The sequence below is a fragment of the Rhinoderma darwinii genome, chromosome 3, assembly GCF_050947455.1.
Source record: "Rhinoderma darwinii isolate aRhiDar2 chromosome 3, aRhiDar2.hap1, whole genome shotgun sequence".
Lineage (NCBI taxonomy): Eukaryota > Metazoa > Chordata > Amphibia > Anura > Rhinodermatidae > Rhinoderma > Rhinoderma darwinii.
Window position 1 is genome coordinate 288,776,992 of NC_134689.1, and position 20,698 is coordinate 288,797,689.

Sequence of the window (20,698 nt, forward strand, 5' to 3'; positions counted from 1 at the left end):
TGGGGGATAGTTTGCTGGCATATACCATGTTTAAAGACTCATTCTGAGAAATTCTGAGATCTTCGGACTGTGGGTAGAGAAGACATGTCGTCGGACATCGCGCCCCAAACTGGCTGAAAAACTAAACAGAGAGAGTAGGGAGTCTATGACAAGTAGACTCTGGGGAAATTCGTCACTAGGATAGATTATTTGTCTTTTTCCTATATGCGACCAGGGGATAAGAGTCAGGAGAGGGAAACGTACAATAAAAAGGGACAGTACATTAGGAAGAACTGATCCCAAGAAAAAAAACAGAGCATTCACTGTGTAAGACTGAAAATAAAAGAAACCACTAGCACCAGACATCTTCTGCTGAGAATGACCTCGATCCAGTAGACCCTACTGCTATGTAGGCGATAGAGAGAGTCAGACGTGACTCTCTGCCTACAATAGAACCTAGATGACTGACAATACTGCTAAGGTATGGTCACCTAAATGGTAAAAGTAGGGAACCACCGAGGCATCATCAGGCTGGTTCGAAACGGACGCTCTTAAAGAGGCTCGGTCACCAGTTTATAACTGCCCTATCTTCTACCTAATCTAATAGGCGCTTTAATGTAGATAAGCAATGTGTTGTTTTTAAAAAAATACAGTGTACTTTGGACAAAGTTATGAGCATTTTAAGTATTATGCAAATTTGATCTTAATGCCCAAGTGGGCGTTTTTTTACTTTTCACCAAGTGGGCCTAGTAAAGAGAAGAAGTGAGATCACACTGTGCTGTGAGTACAGCTGCACATGAATGAAGAGAAGTGTATGACGCTGATTGGTCAGCGTCATACACTTCTCTTTACTACGCCCATTTGGTCAAGAGTATAAAAACGCCCACTTGGGCATTAAGAACAAATTTGCATAACACTTAAAACGTTAATTTTTGACAAACTTATGAGCACTTTGTTTTGTTTTTTTAAAAACAACACATTACTTATCTACATTAAAGCACCTATTAGATTAGGTAGAAGATAGGGCAGTTATAAACTGGTGACAGAGCCTCTTTAAGTAGGGAGTCCAGAGAAGGAAGTGAGAGGAAAGCCCCTGCTAGGGTGTATAACAAACCGACAGGCAAGAATTGTCCAATGAAGTGGGCGAGTGTGACACTGAGCGTAGGGAAAGGCTTCCAGGGTTGCCTGAGGCAGCGCTGGTGGGCTGGATATTGAGATCTAATATCCAACACAAAATTATGGAAGCAAATTAGATCAAGGATGTGTCCTTCTGGACCTCAAAAACAGACTAGGAAACAAGAGGGCCTACTCTTAGAGCCAAGCATCTGGGATGAGACGGACCTAGGAGTCCACAAATTGAAGGAGCCTGCCCACAATCTGAGCAGTCCTGAGTGATAGTCATGCATAGGTGGATCAAAGCTTACAACCAAAAAAAACACAAGAGTTGTCTTGAGTTTAGAGGAACCTTGCGGAGCATTTCCCTGCAGAGGAAAATTGAGTAGTGCATCGTCACCTGGTTGGCTTCAGACAAGAAGCCCCGTCGATTGCAAAGAGGCAGCGTCTGGTTCACGATACCAATACCCCTGTGGCAGAGGTGAAACCGGCAGGTCTACCGTAGGGGCAAGCTCGCCGCTTGGCAAGGAGGTCTTCGGATCCAGACGTTTGGAGAGGGAGAAAACGTCCGAACGGGATACCTTGAGAGACTTGTGACCGAATAGGTAAGAATAAAATCCTCAGGCGAGCTACAGAGACCTCATAACTAGAGTGAAGTGGAAGGTACTGGGGCCTTCAGTTGGAGCATCTCCTGGACTAGATCAATAAGGCTGTCCCACAGAACAGCCATTGGAGAACCGTCAGCCTCGAAGTCTGACTTAGGAAGGGGAACTTCCTGTGTGAAAGGGGGTGACAGAGTAAGTCTCCTGTCAAGGGATGAAAACGATTGAGTCCAGGGGTGAATCATATCTGGTCGTTTATAAGTGAACAAACGCAAGAGGGGCCATCACACAGGTGCAGTGGTCAGCTTCCAGGGAAGGTGGTTGGTTAGACCCAGGATGTCTTTGACGAATTAAGAGACCTAGGAAGGTGAGTCACCAAGAACGTGGATCGTGCCCAGTCCGACTCCGTGGGATCAGGCCACGGTGTTGCACTTTGTGACCAATGTGCTACAGAGAGCCTTCTCAAATGTGTGGCTCATTTTGCCAATTATTTTAGTAGCAGTCAAGTACACGGTCTAAAAAAAGAGGGTAAGCTGCAACAAGATTAACCCACCTAAAGAGCGGATGATGTGGCCTTATGACTTGCAACAACTGCGCAGCGATTTCAGGAACAGAGTCCAGCAATACCACAATAAACTTCAGCTATGAAACAGGCGCAAAAACGGTGTAGTGATGACAGATACAGCGTCTGGTGTTCGCACGATGACACTGTATATTTGTCAGGTACAGGGAGTAGCAATGACACAATTACTCCGCCTAAGGAAGGCGATAACTTGCCTACCTGGTGCTCGCAATGATTGCGTAGCAATTGTGAGGTACAGGGTCCTACAGTATCGCTATTACTCTGTCTAAATCAGAGGGTAATATGGTTGCCAGGTGTTTGCAGTAGGTGCTTAGCCATGTCAGGTACAAGGTCTCGTCATAACACATACTTACCTATGGAAGTGGGTAATGTGGCTGCCTGGTGCTTGCAAAACGGTGTATCTCCATGTCAGATAAAAAAAAAATGCAGACTTTAGCAAAGCGGTCGGGTGCCAGCCTGGAGCAAGGTGGTCCCCATCCAAGAAGAGGCCAAGAGCTGCCTAGCAAACTGCGGGCTGAATTTTTGATGCGGCCAGACTGAGAGCCGTTGCCTAACTTTTGGTGATGCTGGTGGCCCTCACCCAAGAGACAGGCAGAGTGCAGCCTAGTAGGCCCCAGTGAAGCTGCAGGCTACATTTTGAACAAGGTCGTAACTGGCCAGAGGAGAGGGAAAGTGGGAAAGAGAGTGGCCTCGCAGGCCGCAACCTTAATTTGGCAATGTGGCCAACCACCAGCCCAGAGGAGTTAGAAGTAAGGGCTTATAAATTACCTTTTACTCGCCCTATAAGGTCTTGCAGGGTCACCTCTTCAGTTACTACAGTGGGGTTAGCCGGAATGCCACATGCGGAAGCAGAAGAGGTTTGGTGACCGGTGGTGGAGGTTGCGGAGAGAACTGCCTGGTTTCCTTGGCACTCTCATGGGGTTGACTAAGCTAGAAGTAAGACTGACAACCACCCTGGAGATGTAAAGAAAAAATAAAGAAACAAAAGAAAAAAAATAAACGCAGATAAGACCTACAGAAACAGGTAGGTCTGTCTTCTACGGACACAATTCTAAAACAAATTAGCTCAGTATCTACAAGAGGGGTATAGCCTAGTAGTAGGAGAGAACACCTTTTTATTGGCAAGTGTCCCCTCCTAGTGGCTGCAGCCTATACCCACGGTCTTCTATGTACCCCAATGACACAAGCGAGAAATGTATTAATAGATAGCTGATATTATATTTTATAAAAACCTACAAAAGATGTATAAAGTGTAATTATAGTAATACTCCAAAGCGGTACAAGAAATTATAGATTTCCTGGCATTGTCATACAGTAATCATTAGCGGAATACAAATGAGGTCTATGGAAGCCTTTATTCTGTTAGTGAAATGCACTTCACACGCATTACAGAGAGAAGCCAATGTATAGGACACTTGTAAGATATCAGTTTTATATTCTCTATAGTCCCCTACAGGTTCTTATCAGATCTCTGCCCCTTGTAAAATATATAATAAAATAATATGATAACTAAGGTATTGCTAGTTAAGCAATCGGCTAAAATAACAACATACTGTAGCTCTTTACGATTGTTGACTTAATACAAGCAAGACAAAATATGATAGATAAGGGGAGAAATGCATAATTCGATACAGACCTGGATAGTAACACATTTAGTTACTGCCAAGTATGGACTTCTTGTATTAATACAGGTTTTTTTTTCTGGGTAACAAAATAATAGTAAACAACAATAATGATTCTTACCTTCGAAATAAAAGGAATATGTATTCTTGTATAAGGCTTAATTAATTTTATAAGCACTTGTGTTCTGATGTTTCGTAAAAGTTCTACAAAAAAAAAGCCTAAATATTAATACCAATTATAAACCGGAAGTGGAGCAATCTTAAAAGGTGACTAAACTTTCAAAAAACTTCTGACATGTCATAGTGACATGTCAGAAGTTTTGATCAGTGGGGGTCTGAGCACTGAGGCCCCGACCGATTGCTAAAACGAAGTGGCAGAAGCGCTCGGGTGAGCCGCTTAGTTTCTGATCGTCTTTTCTCGGAAAGCCGAGCAATTGGTGTACGGGCTCAATATAAAGTCTATGGGCCAGTACACCAATCGCTTGGATTTCTGAAAAAAGCCGATCAGAAACTAAGCGGCTTAGCGCTCACCTGGCGCTTTTGCAGCTTTATTTTAGCAATCAGTGGGGTTCTCAGTGCTCAGACCCCTACCGATCAAAACTTCTGACATGTCACTAGGACGTAAGAAGTTTTTTTTAAAGTTTAGTTACCCTTTCAATATGTAAAGGAGAGAGAAAATTTCAAATTTAAAAAAAGAAAAAAACAGAAAATTAAAATTACCCTAAAAACTTAAACAATAGCAACTAGATTAATGCTATGATTTTCTATACTAAAAATCACATCTTATCTATAGTAATTATTCATTAGGAAGTCCTTCAGCCACACTGTTTGCTAGGCTGTACCAAATATATTCTAAATATTGCTTAGTAATATAAGGCAATGCTGTGACACTGCTAAATCTTTACACTCTAGTGGAGAACAGGTGATGACACAATCTGTAGGAAAGCCTATGGTATATATCCGCACATCTGACTTTGGATGCCAGAGAGGAATATTATGGCAGCTGCCCACGATTGGATCAAAGATCTCCTGGTTCAGTCCAGTTATTTTAATGGTACTGCTTCAGAGAATACTGGGGAAAGGAGTACCAAAAGGGAATTTTTTTGGTCTCCTGGTCGTGAACAGTAAACCGGTGCCAGACGAAAGTTGTTTTATTGGCAGGTACCACACTATCCACCAATAAAGCAGGCGGACACCATTGATGCCGTTTTGACTGTTCAACCCAGCAGATCTATATATCTCTCTCTATATCCATCCATCTATATATGCACGTCTTAAAGTGTAGCTAAACGTTTGACAAACTTCTGACATGCCATAGTGACATGTCAGAAGTTTGGATCGGTGAGAGTCCGAGCACTGAGACCCCCACCAAATCGCTAGACTGAAGCACTCGTGTGAGCGCTCAGCCACTTCAGGTCTGTTCGCTTTTCCCGGAAAGCCGATGTATCGGAGTACGGGCTCATAGACTTTCCATTGAGTCCGTACACAGATACATTTTTTACCAGAAAAAGCCGAACAGACAGGAAGTGGCTGAGCGCTTACACGAGCGCTTCAGCTGCTTCCTTCTAGCGATTAGTGGGGGTCTCCGTGCTCGGATCCCCACCAATCCAAATTTCTGACATGTCACAAGTTTGTCAAACATTTAGCTACTACACTAAGTATAAGCTCACGAAGGAATTTTTGTGGCAGATGAAATGCCAGATGTTTTTTTTGTGGCGTTTTTCTTTGCCACAGGTTTTTTTTTTTAGGCGTATTGTAAAATGAACCCAATACAAAAACCACAAGTGGTTTTGGTCAAAAGCCGCAAGCGGTTTTGGTTTAAAGACGCGGCTAAAAAACGTTTTAAACCAGGTTCTTTTATGCCTCCTATTCAAATCAATGGGGGGAGATTTAGGGCATTTTTTAGCGCGGATTACGATGCCGTTTCTGCATCAAAACCAGCGCCATAAAATGCAGTGTGAACTGTCTTTAATGGATTTTGTCCCCATACAGATAGCACAGCTTGTAAAATATTTGCATTAGACAAGTTTAATCTTGGGCCAACAGAAAAATGTATTTAATACTAAACCCTCCGGTTGGTCGATGAGCTGTAGACCAAGTATTAGGAACTGTGCGATCGGTGCTGATCAACATTAGCAGGGTGGTGTTTTCAATTCAGGGTAACCTTTACATGCCCCACTCAAGAATCATAGCTGTGCTATTCAGCTAAATAAAGTATTAGTCATAAGTCTGCACATATGAATACCCCTTGTAGAGAACATTTTATTCATACAAAATACGGAGCTAGACAAGAGCGACCTTCACCTTCAATGTGCTCCCTTATAAAGGGATCATCCATGATGTTGCTGTGATTTGTTTTCAGAATTTTCTCAAACTCAGTGATGTCATTATTTTGATAGGCACTGGATAAAAAGAGAGCGGTTAGATTTCTCATTTTGATATATCTGAAAATCTACGGCAAAAATGTACATGGCTTCTAGGTCAATGTTTTACCATTTACAGGAATGTTGGCACTTGGCTTCTCCACTCTATTAACCAGATTAGATGATTCTGAAGTTTTTTTTACACTTCGCTGGGAGAGAAATATTTTATCTTCTTTATTTTCCACATTAGCGATGGCCTTCCGTTCGGCTTTCTATTCTTCTGTTCCGTCAGAGGAACAGATGAACGGAAAGACAAAGGGAAAGTATTGATTCCATATGCAATACCATTGAGTTCAGTGGTATTTTTTGGGTTTCAGTTGGTATCCGTTCCGTTACTTTTCAGATTTTTTTTGTCACGGAAACAATAACGCATCACACAGCTTTATTGTTTCCATTAAAAAATGGCAACGTAGCGGAACGGAGGCAAACTGAAATAAAAAAAATACCATTAAAATCAATGGTAATGCAAACGGAAACGATACTTTCCACTTGTCTTTCTGTTCATCTGACGGAACAGATGAACGAAAAGCTAAACGGTAGGCAAACGCTGATGTGAACCCTAAGTAGATATTTCTCGAGCCAAATAAGTCTGGTTAACACACCTTTGTTTAGGGCACCCCAGGGAACCCACAATGTTATGTGAACATATGTCGAAAGTGACAAAACTTGAGAAGCTAGTTTAACAAAAAATTGTATTAGAATGCTAAATATATATGTTAAAGCGTAAACTAAATTTTGGAACAAGTGTTTTTGTCTTCAGCAAGTAAATAGGGAGTAAAACAGTATGCAAACAAAACTCAATTTGGCATCTTTTTTTAAAGAGACTCTGTCACCACATTATAAGTGGCCTGTCTCCTACATGAGGAGATGGGCGCTGTAATGTAGGTGACAGCAGTGCTTTTTATTTCGAAAAATGATCTATTTTAAACCACTTTATGAGCGATTTTTAGTTTTATGCTAATGAGTTTCTTAATGCCCAAGTGGGCGTGTTTTACTTTCGACCAAGTGGGCGTTGTACAGAGGTGTATGACGCTGACCAATCAGCGTCATGCACTTCTCTCCATTCATTTACACTGCACTAGCGATATAGCTATATCGCTATGTGCAGCCACATACACACACTATAACATTACTACAGTGTCCTGATAATGAATATACATCACTACCAGCCAGGACGTGATGTGTATTCAGAATCCTGACATGTCTGTAGCGTCTCTGAGATTTACAGCAAGGCAAACGTAATCTTGCGAGATTACGATGTGACCTGTCATTTCAAACGAGATTATGCTTGCCTTGCAGGAATCTCACAGAAAAGATTCAGAAGCGTCAGGATTCTGAATAAACATCACGTCCAGGCTGGATTTCATGTGTATTCATTATCAGGACACTGCACTAATGTTAGTGTTTGTGTATGTAGCTGCACATAGTGATATAACTATAATCGCTAGTGCAGTGTAAATGAATGGAGAGGAGTGCATGATGCTGATTGGTCAGCGTCATACACTCCTCTGTACAACACCCACTTGGTCTAAAGTAAAAACATGCCCATTAAGAAACTCATTAGCAAAAAGCTAAAAATCGCTCATAAAGTGGTTTCAAATAGATCGTTTTTCGAAACAAAAAGCATTTGTCACCTACATCACAGCACCGACCTCCTTATGTAGGAGATAGGGCACTTATAATGTGGTGACAGAGCCTCTTTAAGCAGGAGCAAACCGGTTAATAAATAACCTGACAGCTGTGATATCGGTCAGAGACAGACTTGTGTCTGGTCATTGATGAAGATAAGCGAATGCCCACTCACTGCACAGATCTCCCCAATTGGTACACTAGGGATCAGACTGTGACAGAAATCTGTGCAAAGTGTCTCTTATCGTTTCAGACTCCAGTCCCATGTTCGGCTTTACATTTTACTTTAATGTAGACTATTACAATTGTGGTAGCGGCTCTTCGTTGCTATTGCGGTATTCATATGGTTGAATGTAGCTACTCAGTCCTCGAAATTCCCTCTGATTTTAATAACACTTATACATTCGGATACACATGAACAGTATTACAGGTAGCCACATACAATAGCTTACCTTACTAAATTTGTCATTGCTAGAATTTCAGGATCATTTTTGTAAGGTTTAGCCTAGTGAAAAGAAAATTATTAAAAATATGGACCATCAATATCTTAAAAAAGTTCTTGCAACAAACAGAAAAAGTCATACCTCCTGAGAGTCAAATGGGTTTATACCGGACTTCATCAGCATGTTTGCCAGCACTAGGTATTTCAAACACGTTGTTCTCCTCGGGCTCCCAGATTCATCATAATTTTTGAATGCTTCAAAGAAATCTGTGTGGGCCTTTTCAAACTCTCCTTCTCTTAAGTGCATCTTTCCTCCACATTCTAGAAAAAAATTCAGTTATTTTTGTTATAGCCAATATAATGAACACCACAAATAAAACATAAGGTATTAGTTATTTACTCAATATAAAATGCCACATTAAAATACATAAATTACAGGTCATCGAAACATCTTAGAAGGGAACATTGGTCGGGACCCTGACCTGAGACCCAAACTATTCACCAGTATAAAGGGCCCAAGTGAAGTGCCTCTCTGGCTTCATTTGAAGAGTTCCGTATCGATTTGGCTTTATTTCCAAGCTATATTGACAGCACTTGCATTAAAATGAACAGGACTAGAATGCCATCAGCTTATCCATGAAAAGTCAGTTAAAGTGGACCTGTTCAGAATCCTATGCATTCCTCACAAAGGTGCTGATTGAAAGTTTTTCCTGTGCGACCATGTAATTTGAGGAGGTCAACAGTGCCCCCTATATCCTATGGTGAATTACATGAAGGTCCGCTTTATGTCAAAGCAGCAGATAAAAATACTAAGGATTACTCCGGCATTCAAATTTTCTGAGAAAAAATCTTCAACTCGGCTAGTCACCACTTCAATTTAGAAGACCTTTAAAACGGCCATATAAAAGCTAGACTACTGGGAGCATTTGTCATAACTGATCAGACCTGCAAAGTTCTGGTCATGGGGCGGAAATGATCTGTGCACTTTACTACAGTCCATCATTGAGTCATCTTGAACAGTTATAAGAACAGTGCCAAGAGAGCTCCCCTAAAGCAGGAAGTCAGCCCTCTACTGTTTGAGAGAAAGCATATAGCAGGGGTATTTTACTAAATTTAATCAAGGTTAATTTACCTGGGTCTACCGTTAGGTGAAGGTCTGAGCTGAACACCACCAGGAAGGCCATGTTCACAAGGGTCGGATTTGCCATAGGCAATTCTGACCGGTGGATCCAAAGCAGAAATCCGAGGCTCATGTGACTCTTGTAGATAGTGCCACACACAGTGACCCCTTTGGATAATACCAAACCGCCACAAACACTCATCTGTTTCCGTTCCCACACTGCCATCTAGCGATGTAGGCCTGGCCTCTTCTGGCCAGGCCTGCACCAGCAGAACGATGCAGGCGGCGAGATGACATCAGGAAAAAAGCCGAATGGCGGGGAAGGAACTTATGGTTCCCTTGCACACACCAGCATTATGTGAGGCAGTTCAATTGTATCTTCGTTCTAAGGACAAGGAAAGAATTGAGTGCAAGGATCCCGATAGCTGGCGTCAGCATTCAACTGCAGTCCGTCAGTTGAGAACCCTTGACATTTAGCATGTGCCTCATTGACACTTCAGAGGAACATTCAGTAGGTGCAGATCCACCCACTGATTTATCTTTATTAGGGCTTCGGAGACAGGTCTTTTGTCAGATTACATTTAAGGTGTGTATGCCTTAATATATATATAACTGACATTTTCTTTAACACCGTACAATTATTGATTTATGTGCTATCCATCAAAAAATAAACATGATTATCTGCATCTCATGGTTATTGTGCAATAAAACATATAGGCAGTGAATGTCAAATTCCTATATTAAGCTTTTTATCGCAGAGTCACTTTCTTGCATCATATAGATAACACTGTGCGCAATGCAGAATGATTATGTCACCAGGAAGTTCTGGGTAATAAGCTTTTCACTGAAATTTACATTACGCAAAATAAACCTAAATCAAATTAGTGAGGGTGTGCACGGAAAGAAGCTAGTAAGACTCCCATAAGCACTAAAGGGGCAAATTGATCTAAACTAGTGCAAAAGTAAAAGTGGAGTAATTGCCTATGGCAACCAATCAGATTCCAGCTTTCATTTTTCAGGGGCTCTTTTTAAAATGAAAGAGCCAATCTGATTGGTTGCTATGGGAAACTACCTCACTTTTCCACTAGTTTTGATAAATCTCCCCTATGTACCCCTCTATAAGCAGCAGGTTTGCCTACTTACATCAATGAATTGACTTACATAAAAAGTCTCCAATATTACTAGGGCACTATAATACGTGCCATTTTGATGCAGTTTTTGAGCCTCCACCGGGAGTGCATGAAAAATAGTGTCAAAATGGCACGTGTGTTACCACCCTAAGACCTGTATCACATCGTTTTGATGAGGTTTTTTTTTTTTAGCCAAACACAGGAGTGGATACAAAAGAAAGGAGATGCCTCAGTCTTCTTATTATACCTTTCCTTTGCATCCACTTCTGACTTTGGCTAAATAACAGAGCCAATAACTGCATCAAAGGTGTGCGTGCTTTGCATAAATCAATAGTATAGGCGAAAATAAGAAGCTTTGCAATATATTAAAAGAGAAAAATAGCATCTCGATCTATTTGTCAAGAGATCAAGTTACAGCTAACGATAGAAGTCTATGGGGAGGGGAGTGACAGGAGCACAGTGAGAGAGAGAGGCAGACATAGTAAGGCAGCTCCTCATAGTAAGATTTAGGTCACTCCAGTGCTGAATTCTCAGCTACACTGCTCTTAACTGTTGTACAATCTCCTCCTTGCTGCTGCAGCTTCTATATATATTATATATGTGACAGATAGGGATAGGAGAGCAGGGAGTTTCCTTCTCTCCATGCTGTGTATAGAAGACATGATAGCGGTGAGGCTCCACCCACTAGCTCAGCGAAAACTAATTATTAGAGATAGAGCCTTTTTAGGGGAAAACTGCTTAAAAAAATGCCACGTACAAGTCATATAATGGACAAAATAGCGTTATTCCTCATGCATACACATGACAGCTTATTCTGAAAAAAATCAACTCAAAGTGTAGGTATGCTTTAAGGTTATGTTCACACATAGTGGATTTGCTGTCAATTTTCGGACAGAAAATCAGCAGCGGTATACAAAAGTAGCAAAGTGTATGAGATTTGAAAACTTTAACAAACCTCATCATCCTGCTGCGAAAATTCTTTGCTTAGAAATTGACCTGCAGTGCAGAATTCTAAAGTACACGATTTGCTGAAGAACATTTGTTCAGAAACCTGCAATGGCGAATTGTGGTGCAGCAGTCACATGTGACAAAGACATCATTGCTTGAGGCCCGGTGTACAAATACCAGAAGGGCCTAGGCCACGGGAGTGACAGGGGACGTGAGTATAGTCGTTTTTAAAAAAAAAAAGACATTCGGCTGTTGTTCGCATGAAAACCCGCACCAAAATCCCCAGAATGGTGCTGTGCATTTCCCAGCGGCTTTCTATGTAAATTTTCTGTAGCAAATCCGCTACGTGTGGACGTAGCTTAAAGGTAATCAACGGTCAGTAAATTACTTATTTTTATGTTCAACCTCTTCCCGCGCTATGCCGCAACTGTACGTTCTGGAGAGGGGTTGTTTCCCGCAACAGGACGGACAGTTGCGTAGCGGTTCCTGGCGCACACGGTCACTCCAGTCTTGCCGGTCAGCGGACCATCGCCGCTTAGTTTGGCAATTAACGCCTTAAACCCTGTCACAATAACAGTTAGAATACATTACACTACCTAGGCAGTGTAATGTATTCTAGCAGAGATCAAAGCTGCAAGTCCTCAAGTCCCCTAGTGGGAAAAAAATAATAAATAAGTGTAAAAAAAAGTGCTTTATTTCCTAAAATATGTATCTTATTATAGGATTTTTTTTTAAACGTTTAAAAGAGTACACATATTTAGTATCACCGCGTTTGTAACACAAACTATAATGTTATTTTTCCCGCACGATGAACACCGCAAATAAAAAAAATATGCCAGAATCGCTATTATTTGTTTACCACCCTCCCAAACTAGAGGAAAAAAAAAGTGATCAAAAAGTCGCATGTACGCCAAAATAGTATGAACAACAACTACAACCCGTCCCATAAAAAACAAGCCCTTAGGCTATGTACACACTGAGTTTTTTTCGCCGTTTGCAGTGTTTTTCGCTTGCACCCATTGAGCGCCACGGGCAAAAACGCAGCGAAATATGCATTCTCTGCCTCCCATTGATGTCAAAGGGAGGTCAGAGACGTAAATGCCCGAAGATAGGGCATGTCGCTTCTTTTTTGTGGGAAAAAACCGGCTCCGCCTCCCATTGAACTCAATGGGAGGCATTTTCGGACGTTTTCTGGCGCGTAAAAAATCTCCGTGTGAACTGGGCCGTACACAGCTTTTTTGACTGAAAAATAAAAAAGTTATGGCTCTCAGAATACGGTGACACAAAAAATAAATTATTTAATAAAAAAGTGATGTTATTGTGCAAACGCTGCAAAACATAAAAAATATATATACATCTGGTATCACCGTAATCGTACCGACCCACAGAATAAAGTAAAATGTAAACTATAGTGCACGGTGAACACTGTAAAAAAAAACTAAAAAAACATTGTCAGAATTGCTGGTTTTTGGTCACCCGGCTTGCAAAAAAAATGGAATAAAAAGTGATCAAAAAAATAAATAAAATCACATGTACTCCAAAATTATTACACAGATCATCCAGCAACAAATAAGCCCTCAAGCAGCTCTGGTGCAGAAAAAATAAAAAGTTCTGGCTCTCAGAATAGTGTTCCAAAAGCGGATAAGATTGGGCGACCATTTATAAGTGCGATACCGGCCACATATCTGCGGTTTATTATTTATCTACCCCATTATTATACCCTCTTATTATACCCTGATGTACTCCGCACAGATTACATATGCCCCCACAATATAAACTGAAATACCAGTAATACCCCAAACAGAACTGCCAAGCAAAATCTGCACTCCGAAAGCCAAATGGCGCTCCCTCCCTTCTGAGCCCTGCAGGGTGCCCAAACAGCAATTTGCGTCCACATATATGGCATCGCCATACCCGGGAGAACCCGCTTAACGTTTTATGAGGCATTTGTCTTCAGTGGCAAAAACTGGGCACAATGTATTATGCACTAAATTGGCATTTCACCGTTCACTGCGCATTAACCCCTTTGCGCACTATGACATAATAGCACATCATGGTGCGGAGGTTGAGGTATGGAGCCGGCTCAAGAGCTGAGCCCGCTCCTCACGCTGCAGGTGTCTGCTGTGTATTACAGATGATACCCAGGACTAACGGGCAGGAACAGCGATCGTGCGGTTACAGAAGCCTGTAAAAATGCATTAGTATTGCAGTGTATTGTACCAGCGATCCAATGATCGCTGATTGAAGTCCCCTAGTGGGACTAATACAATGTGTAAAAGAATTAAAATTAGTAGTGAGAAAAAAAAAAAATATGTAAAAGTTCAAAAAACACCACCATGTTTCTTCTAAAGTAATGTAAAAATAAACAAAATTGGAATCACAACGTCCGTAAAAGTCCGAACTATTACAATATACTATTATTTAACTGGCATGGTGGACACCGTAAAAAATATAATAAATAATTGAAACTTGGTAGATGACCTCAGATCCGAGGAAACACCCGTCATCTGCCAGCATGTCCACCATAGGTAAACCACTAAGATATTGATATCCATTGCCATTGTGTTATTATGATTATGCAATAATCCTATGGTGTGACCTGAGAGACCATATTCTAGATACTCGTTTTTTTTTTTTCAATTGACTAAAAACTTGATTATATCATGGTGGAGTCTTTTAGGTTGTTTTTATTATATGTTTTTTTTAACTATTGTATGTAATTGTGGGAGGGGGGTAATTCCCGAAACGGGACAATAAAGATTTGTATTTTTCTAAATTTAGAAATACTTTTGTGTAATTTTTGTTTAGACATTTTTGGGTTTTGTTTGGTTTGTTTTCCACTTCAGAACTGAACTGGTCCAGGAAAAAATAGTCTTTAGAAATTTTCTTTAAAAGGAAAGTTGTCATGATTTTTTCATTTTTTTAAAAAAATGTATATGTTTTTATTTAATAAAGTATATCGACTTTATTTTTTCACACACAATGTTTTTTTTATTAACACTTTCTTACTTTACTGGGGGGCTGCCATGATTTATTTCATCTGTGTATATGTCTCTTAACAACACATACACAGATGGCGTGGAGCGGAGCTGCGTGTCTGCGTGGAGCGGAGCTGCGTGTCGCGGGGCTGCGTGGAGCAGGGCTGCGTGTGCACGTGTGCGCAGTAGAGCTGTGTGCGCGCGGGTGTGTGTGTGTGTGTGTGTGTGTGTGTGTGTGTAGCAAAGCGGTGTCCTATGTTTGTGCAGCGGAGCATGCACGGGCGCCACTGATCCTTCATTGCCGCTTATCAGCTGTTTTGAAGAATCAGTGGCGAGCACCCCCCCACAAACATGCAACGGCGCCACATACACCCCCACCTGTTCTTTTTTACGCAACAGTTTTTAAAAAATGCTTGCGTAAAAAACTAACGACTCACTTACACATTCATGTAAATGGGAAGCTTAATCAAGCGGTCGCTTTTTTCGCGTGTTTTTTGACGCACTGTGTGTGCGCTTTTTGGTGCATAATTAAGACTCCCATTGACTATGGAAACATTTGGCATGTTTTACGTGCAAAGGAATTGACGCGACACTTTTTTATTTAAACACGTTTTTTAAAAACGTGTGTGTAAAAATGCGCCTTATATGTACTAACTGCGCACTTTACCAATTATGTAAATGAAAAGCGTAATCAAGCGTTTTTTTGTCACGTAAAATGCATCAAAAAAACACGTCAAATACACACCGTGTGACCCTGTCAATTGAAAAGTCATTCACTTCACTTTCATCATTCCCAGCCTTTTGGTGTGTCCTATAGCTTCTACCAGCTGCATTGTAAAAGCTCTCCCAAAATGGGAGCCGGACAATGCTTAGCAATTTGAAGACACCTTTTCCTGGCTTATAGCCAAAAATAGGGAGGGGGGCGGAGATTCCCTACCACATTTACAGCAGCTGTGAGTCAGGTTGCTTTCCCTTATTCACCTTGCTGTAATTATGTGAAGTGCTTTTTTCTTCCACATGGTGGGAAGTATTAAAAATGAAATAATAATTTGACATGTTTTCCTATGTTGGTCACCAGAGGGGTGACCAACATAGGAAAACATGTCAACTTATTATTTCATTTTTAATACTTCCCACCATGTGGAAGAAAAAAAAAAAAAAAGTACAGCAAAAAAACGTAAAAAAATATAAAAATAAGTAACTTACAGTAAAAAACATTTTTAAAGTATGAGAAATTGCTGTTAAAGTTCTAAGCCTTGTGACGTCCTAGAAAAATAAAAGGACGTTCAAAAAATGATGCCAATATAAAGTAGACATATAGGAAATGGTAACTAATTTTGTGTGGTATTACTATCTGTTTTATAAGCACACATTTAAAATTTCGAAAAATGCAAATTTTTGCACATTTTCTCAAAATCTTGGGTGTTTTTCAGAAATAAATACTGAATTTAATCGACCAAATTATTTCAAAAACAAAGTACAATGTGTCACAGGAAAACAATCTCAGCATCGCTTGGATAGGTGAAAGCATTCCCAAGTTATTACCACATAAAGTGACATGTCAGATTTTAAAAAAATCGTCTTTCGCCTGAAGGCCAAAACAGGCTTTTTCAAATGTATTCTGTTTATTTTTAGCTTGCGCTGTGTACACTGGTGGCAGGGCCAGCAGTCATCTCATTATCATCAAAGTGCACAATCACAATGAAAGCGAACATCTCTATTATATACCTAGAGGCAGATAACACCGTTCTCTCTCCTGCTCCTGCCAGCAAACGGACTACTGCACATGGAGGTGGTGGGAAGAGCGCAAAGCTCATGAAAACAGCGGACTCATAACAGAGTAAGAATACGAATACCGCTCTTGGCATTCTTAGGCCCCATGCACACGAACGTAAAAACGCCTGTAATTACGGGCCCATAGACTTCTATTGGCCACAGGTACCTCCCCGTATGCTTACGGGAAGGTGCCCGGGCCGTTAAAAAATATAGAACATGTCCTATTTTAGGCCGTAACTACGGCACGGGCAGGCCCATAGAAGTCAATGGGGCTCCCGTAATTACGGGTGACTAGTGTGTGCACCCGTACTTACGGGAGCGTTGCTAGGCGACGTCAGTAAATAGTCACTGTCCAGGGTGCTGAAAGAGTTAAACGATCGGCAGTAACTCTTTCAGCACCCTGGACAGTGACTTCCGATCACAATATAGATAAAAAAAATAAATAAATAAGACGTTCATACTTACCCAGAACTTCCTGCTTCTTCCTCCAGTCCGGCCTCCTAGGATGACGTTTCAGCCCATCTGACCGCTGCAGCCAATCACAGGCTGCAGCGGTCACATCGACTGCCGCGTCATCCAGGGAGGTCGGGCTGGATGTCGAAAAAGGGACGCGTCACCAAGACAACGGCCGGGTAAGTATGAATTTCTTTTACTTTTACTGCGGAAAGGGCTGTCCCTTCTCTCTATCCTGCACTGATAGAGAGAAGGGCTGCCGATTAGTGCAGTGCAATTTTGCAGCGAAAACGTGCCCGTAAATACGGGTGCAATATGGGTCGAATACGTGTGACCAAGGACCCGTATTTACGGAAGAAAAAAAATATGTTCGTGTGCATGAGGTCTTAAGGAGAAGGATATAATTTGCGGAAATTCAATATAATAGTAAATAGGTATATAGAATGTCCAAAACTACCCTTTATGCGGGAAAGCATTGCTATAACTTATAACACGGATGCCACGCATAAATATGGGGGTATAGACCTTGATGCTCTAAATGAAAGAACATGGGTAGCTTGCCTTTTTTCAAATAAAACATCTGTCATTCAGGGACCAGGGCAGTAAACCATGCAAACAACGTCTCTGGTCTTTGAGCGTGCGGTGCACTGGTAATTCAGTCTTCACAGCTTGAGGCACACTGTATAGAACAGGGGTCTCAAGCACGCGGCCCGCATGCGGCCCCTGGGGCTGTCATCTGCGGCCCGCGGGACACAGAGCCGCTAGTATCGGCTCTGCTCCTGGACTCTGTGGAATTCCCTGACATCGCTGTCCACATATGAACAGCGATGTCTGGGGCTTCCCCAGAGCCGGAGTCCCGAGCAGAGCGCTGGTGTCGGCTCTGCTCTGGGACTCTGTGGAATTCCCTGACATCGCTGCCCATATATGGACAGTGTGTCAGGGTCTTCCCCATAGCGGAGTCCCGGGCAGAGTGCTAGTATAGGCTCTGCTCCGGGACGCTGCAGAATTCCCTGACATATCTCCCCATATATGGACAGTGTGTCAGGGTCTTCCCCAGAGCGGAGTCCCGGGCAGAGCGCTATTATCGGCTCTGCTCCGGGACGCTGCAGAATTCCCTGACATATCTCCCCATATATGGACAGTGTGTCAGGGTCTTCCCCAGAGCGGAGTCCCGGGCAGAGCGCTATTATCGGCTCTGCTCCGGGACTCTGGGGAAGCCTCTGACATCGCTGTCCATACATCGACAATGATGTCAGGGGCTTCCCCAGAGTAGGAGTCCCAGTGATGTCAGGAGCACAGCTGGAGTCCCAGGAAGAGCCTACTAGCGCTCTGCTCTGGGACTCCAGCTCTGGGCAAGCCCCTGACATCACTGGGGCAGCCTCTACAGAGGGCACTGGGGCAGCCTCTACAGAGGGCACTGTGGCGTTATCTACAAGTGGGTGTGTGACAGTATCTGAAGAGGACACTGGCATTATCTAGGGGTGTGTTGCATTATCTACAGAGGGCACTGTGGCCCTTATCTACAGAGGGCACTGTGGCCCTTATCTACAGAGGGCACTGTGGCCTTATCTACAGAGGGCACTGTGGCCTTATCTACAGAGGGCACTGTGGCCTTATCTACAGAGGGCACTGTGGCCTTATCTACAGAGGGCACTGTGGCCTTATCTACAGAGGGCACTGTGGCCCTTATCTACAGAGGGCACTGTGGCCCTTATCTACAGAGGGCACTGTGGCCCTTATCTACAGAGGGCACTGTGGCCCTTATCTACAGAGGGCACTGTGGCCCTTATCTACAGAGGGCACTGTGGCCCTTATCTACAGAGGGCACTGTGGCCCTTATCTACAGAGGGCACTGTGGCCCTTATCTACAGAGGGCACTGTGGCCCTTATCTACAGAGGGCACTGTGGCCTTATCTACAGAGGGCACTGTGGCCTTATCTACAGAGGGCACTGTGGCCTTATCTACAGAGGGCACTGTGGCCTTATCTACAGAGGGCACTGTGGCCTTATCTACAGAGGGCACTGTGGCCTTATCTACAGAGGGCACTGTGGCCTTATCTACAGAGGGCACTGTGGCCTTATCTACAGAGGGCACTGTGGCCTTATCTACAGAGGGCACTGTGGCCTTATCTACAGAGGGCACTGTGGCCTTATCTACAGAGGGCACTGTGGCCTTATCTACAGAGGGCACTGTGGCCTTATCTACAGAGGGCACTGTGGCCTTATCTACAGAGGGCACTGTGGCCTTATCTACAGAGGGCACTGTGGCCTTATCTACAGAGGGCACTGTGGCCTTATCTACAGAGGGCACTGTGGCCTTATCTACAGAGGGCACTGTGGCCTTATCTACAGAGGGCACTGTGGCCTTATCTAGGGGTGTGTTGCATTATCCACAGAGGGCACTGCGGCAGCATCCACAGAGGGCACTGCGGCAGCATCCACAGAGGGCACTGCGGCAGCATCCACAGAGGGCACTGCGGCAGCATCCACAGAGGGCACTGCGGCAGCATCCAGAGGGCACTGCGGCAGCATCCACAGAGGGCACTGCGGCAGCATCCACAGAGGGCACTGCGGCAGCATCCACAGAGGGCACTGCGGCAGCATCCACAGAGGGCACTGCGGCAGCATCCACAGAGGGCACTGCGGCAGCATCCACAGAGGGCACTGCGGCACTATCTAAAAAGGGGCTGCCCAATCTTGACATGTGTGCTAACTGAGCCGCCGGACTGCATTTGGCGACACTTAAACTGGAAAGCTGGATTGTTGAAATAAGCACGTGGAGAAATATCTCAAATTTTAAACCTAGCGCTATTATTATAGTAATGTAGTGTTATTATTCTAGTAATATAGTGTTATAGTAGTTCAAATAACTAATTGATTAAAAATAATTTTGTATTGTATCAAACTTGAAAGTAAAGCGGCCCGTCAACTTCCCATTTTTTCTATATGTGGCCCACTTACCCGGTCGAGTTTGAGACCCCTGGTATAGAACATCCCTGTGGTATGCAGTGCGCGGGCGGTATGGTCGCTACAACATGGAGGATTTAGAAGTGCACTCATTTCCAATCAGCAGTGGAAGTTGAAGCTGCAAGTAATCCCATGCGCATGGTGGTAGAAGTGTACCGCCTAGCTATTCCCAGTGTGGTAGTTACTAGCAGTGGACTCCCGCCACCAGTGACCAGTTCTAGTAGTTGTATACTTGTATTATTGTATATATTGGATTTCCCCATTAGGTACTGGCCATATTAGAACTTCACTCTAGAGGTTTGCAGCTTTGCCTCTTTTAAACCCCTTGAGCTCTGCGCTCTACATCCTCCCCTCCAACCCACCTCGTGGTGTCCTATCCATCCCCTTTTAGCTGCCCCTTCATGTACCCCTCTTGTTTTTTCCCACCACCTGTCATCAGGCGTTCTCTTTACCTGTCTGCCTGGCTGCAGCATCTCTCTGTAAAGCAGGGCCTAACATTATGGCATCAATCATCAGCCTTTAGAATCAGCCGGTTCTTGCAAACTTGTCCTAACGTTAGGCACCACGCATCTCTCCTTTCCATTAGAATCATGCTGAGCCTCTCCCTTCTCTTGTAGGCAGAGATCAGTCTCGTGTGCATGAGACTGAATTCAGCATGTAGTGAGAAAAATGCCTGTATAGCCATTAACAGTCGTAATTACAACCTTCGAGTCCTTAGAGTATTTTTGTTCTTAGCGGCTAATATACAAACACAGTTTTTTTTTCCCCCTTTTTGCCATTTAGTGTAATAGCCTAGAGCAGTGGTTCTCAAGACATGGTACATGTATGCCACAGCCTCAGGGGGTACGCTTAGGGTGGGAAAATGTTTCATTGGTGGTTTCCAGCACAATGACATGCGAGCCACTGCCGAGTTTACATACTAGGTATGTCAGC

At 43.0% G+C, this 20,698-nt stretch overlaps 1 protein-coding gene across 2 annotated transcripts in view; it reads right to left on the bottom strand.

The window, feature by feature from the left end:
* Positions 1-20,698, bottom strand: part of COPS2 (COP9 signalosome subunit 2) — a 62,349-nt gene that overhangs the window by 9,456 nt on the left and 32,195 nt on the right. For both annotated transcript variants that reach the window (XM_075858032.1, XM_075858033.1), the window contains exons 8-11: positions 8,536-8,714; positions 8,404-8,456; positions 6,204-6,301; positions 4,021-4,103 (exon numbers count right to left, since the gene is read on the bottom strand). In XM_075858032.1, coding sequence (XP_075714147.1) covers positions 4,021-4,103; positions 6,204-6,301; positions 8,404-8,456; positions 8,536-8,714 — 413 coding nt within the window. The remainder of the gene's footprint in view (positions 1-4,020; positions 4,104-6,203; positions 6,302-8,403; positions 8,457-8,535; positions 8,715-20,698) is intronic.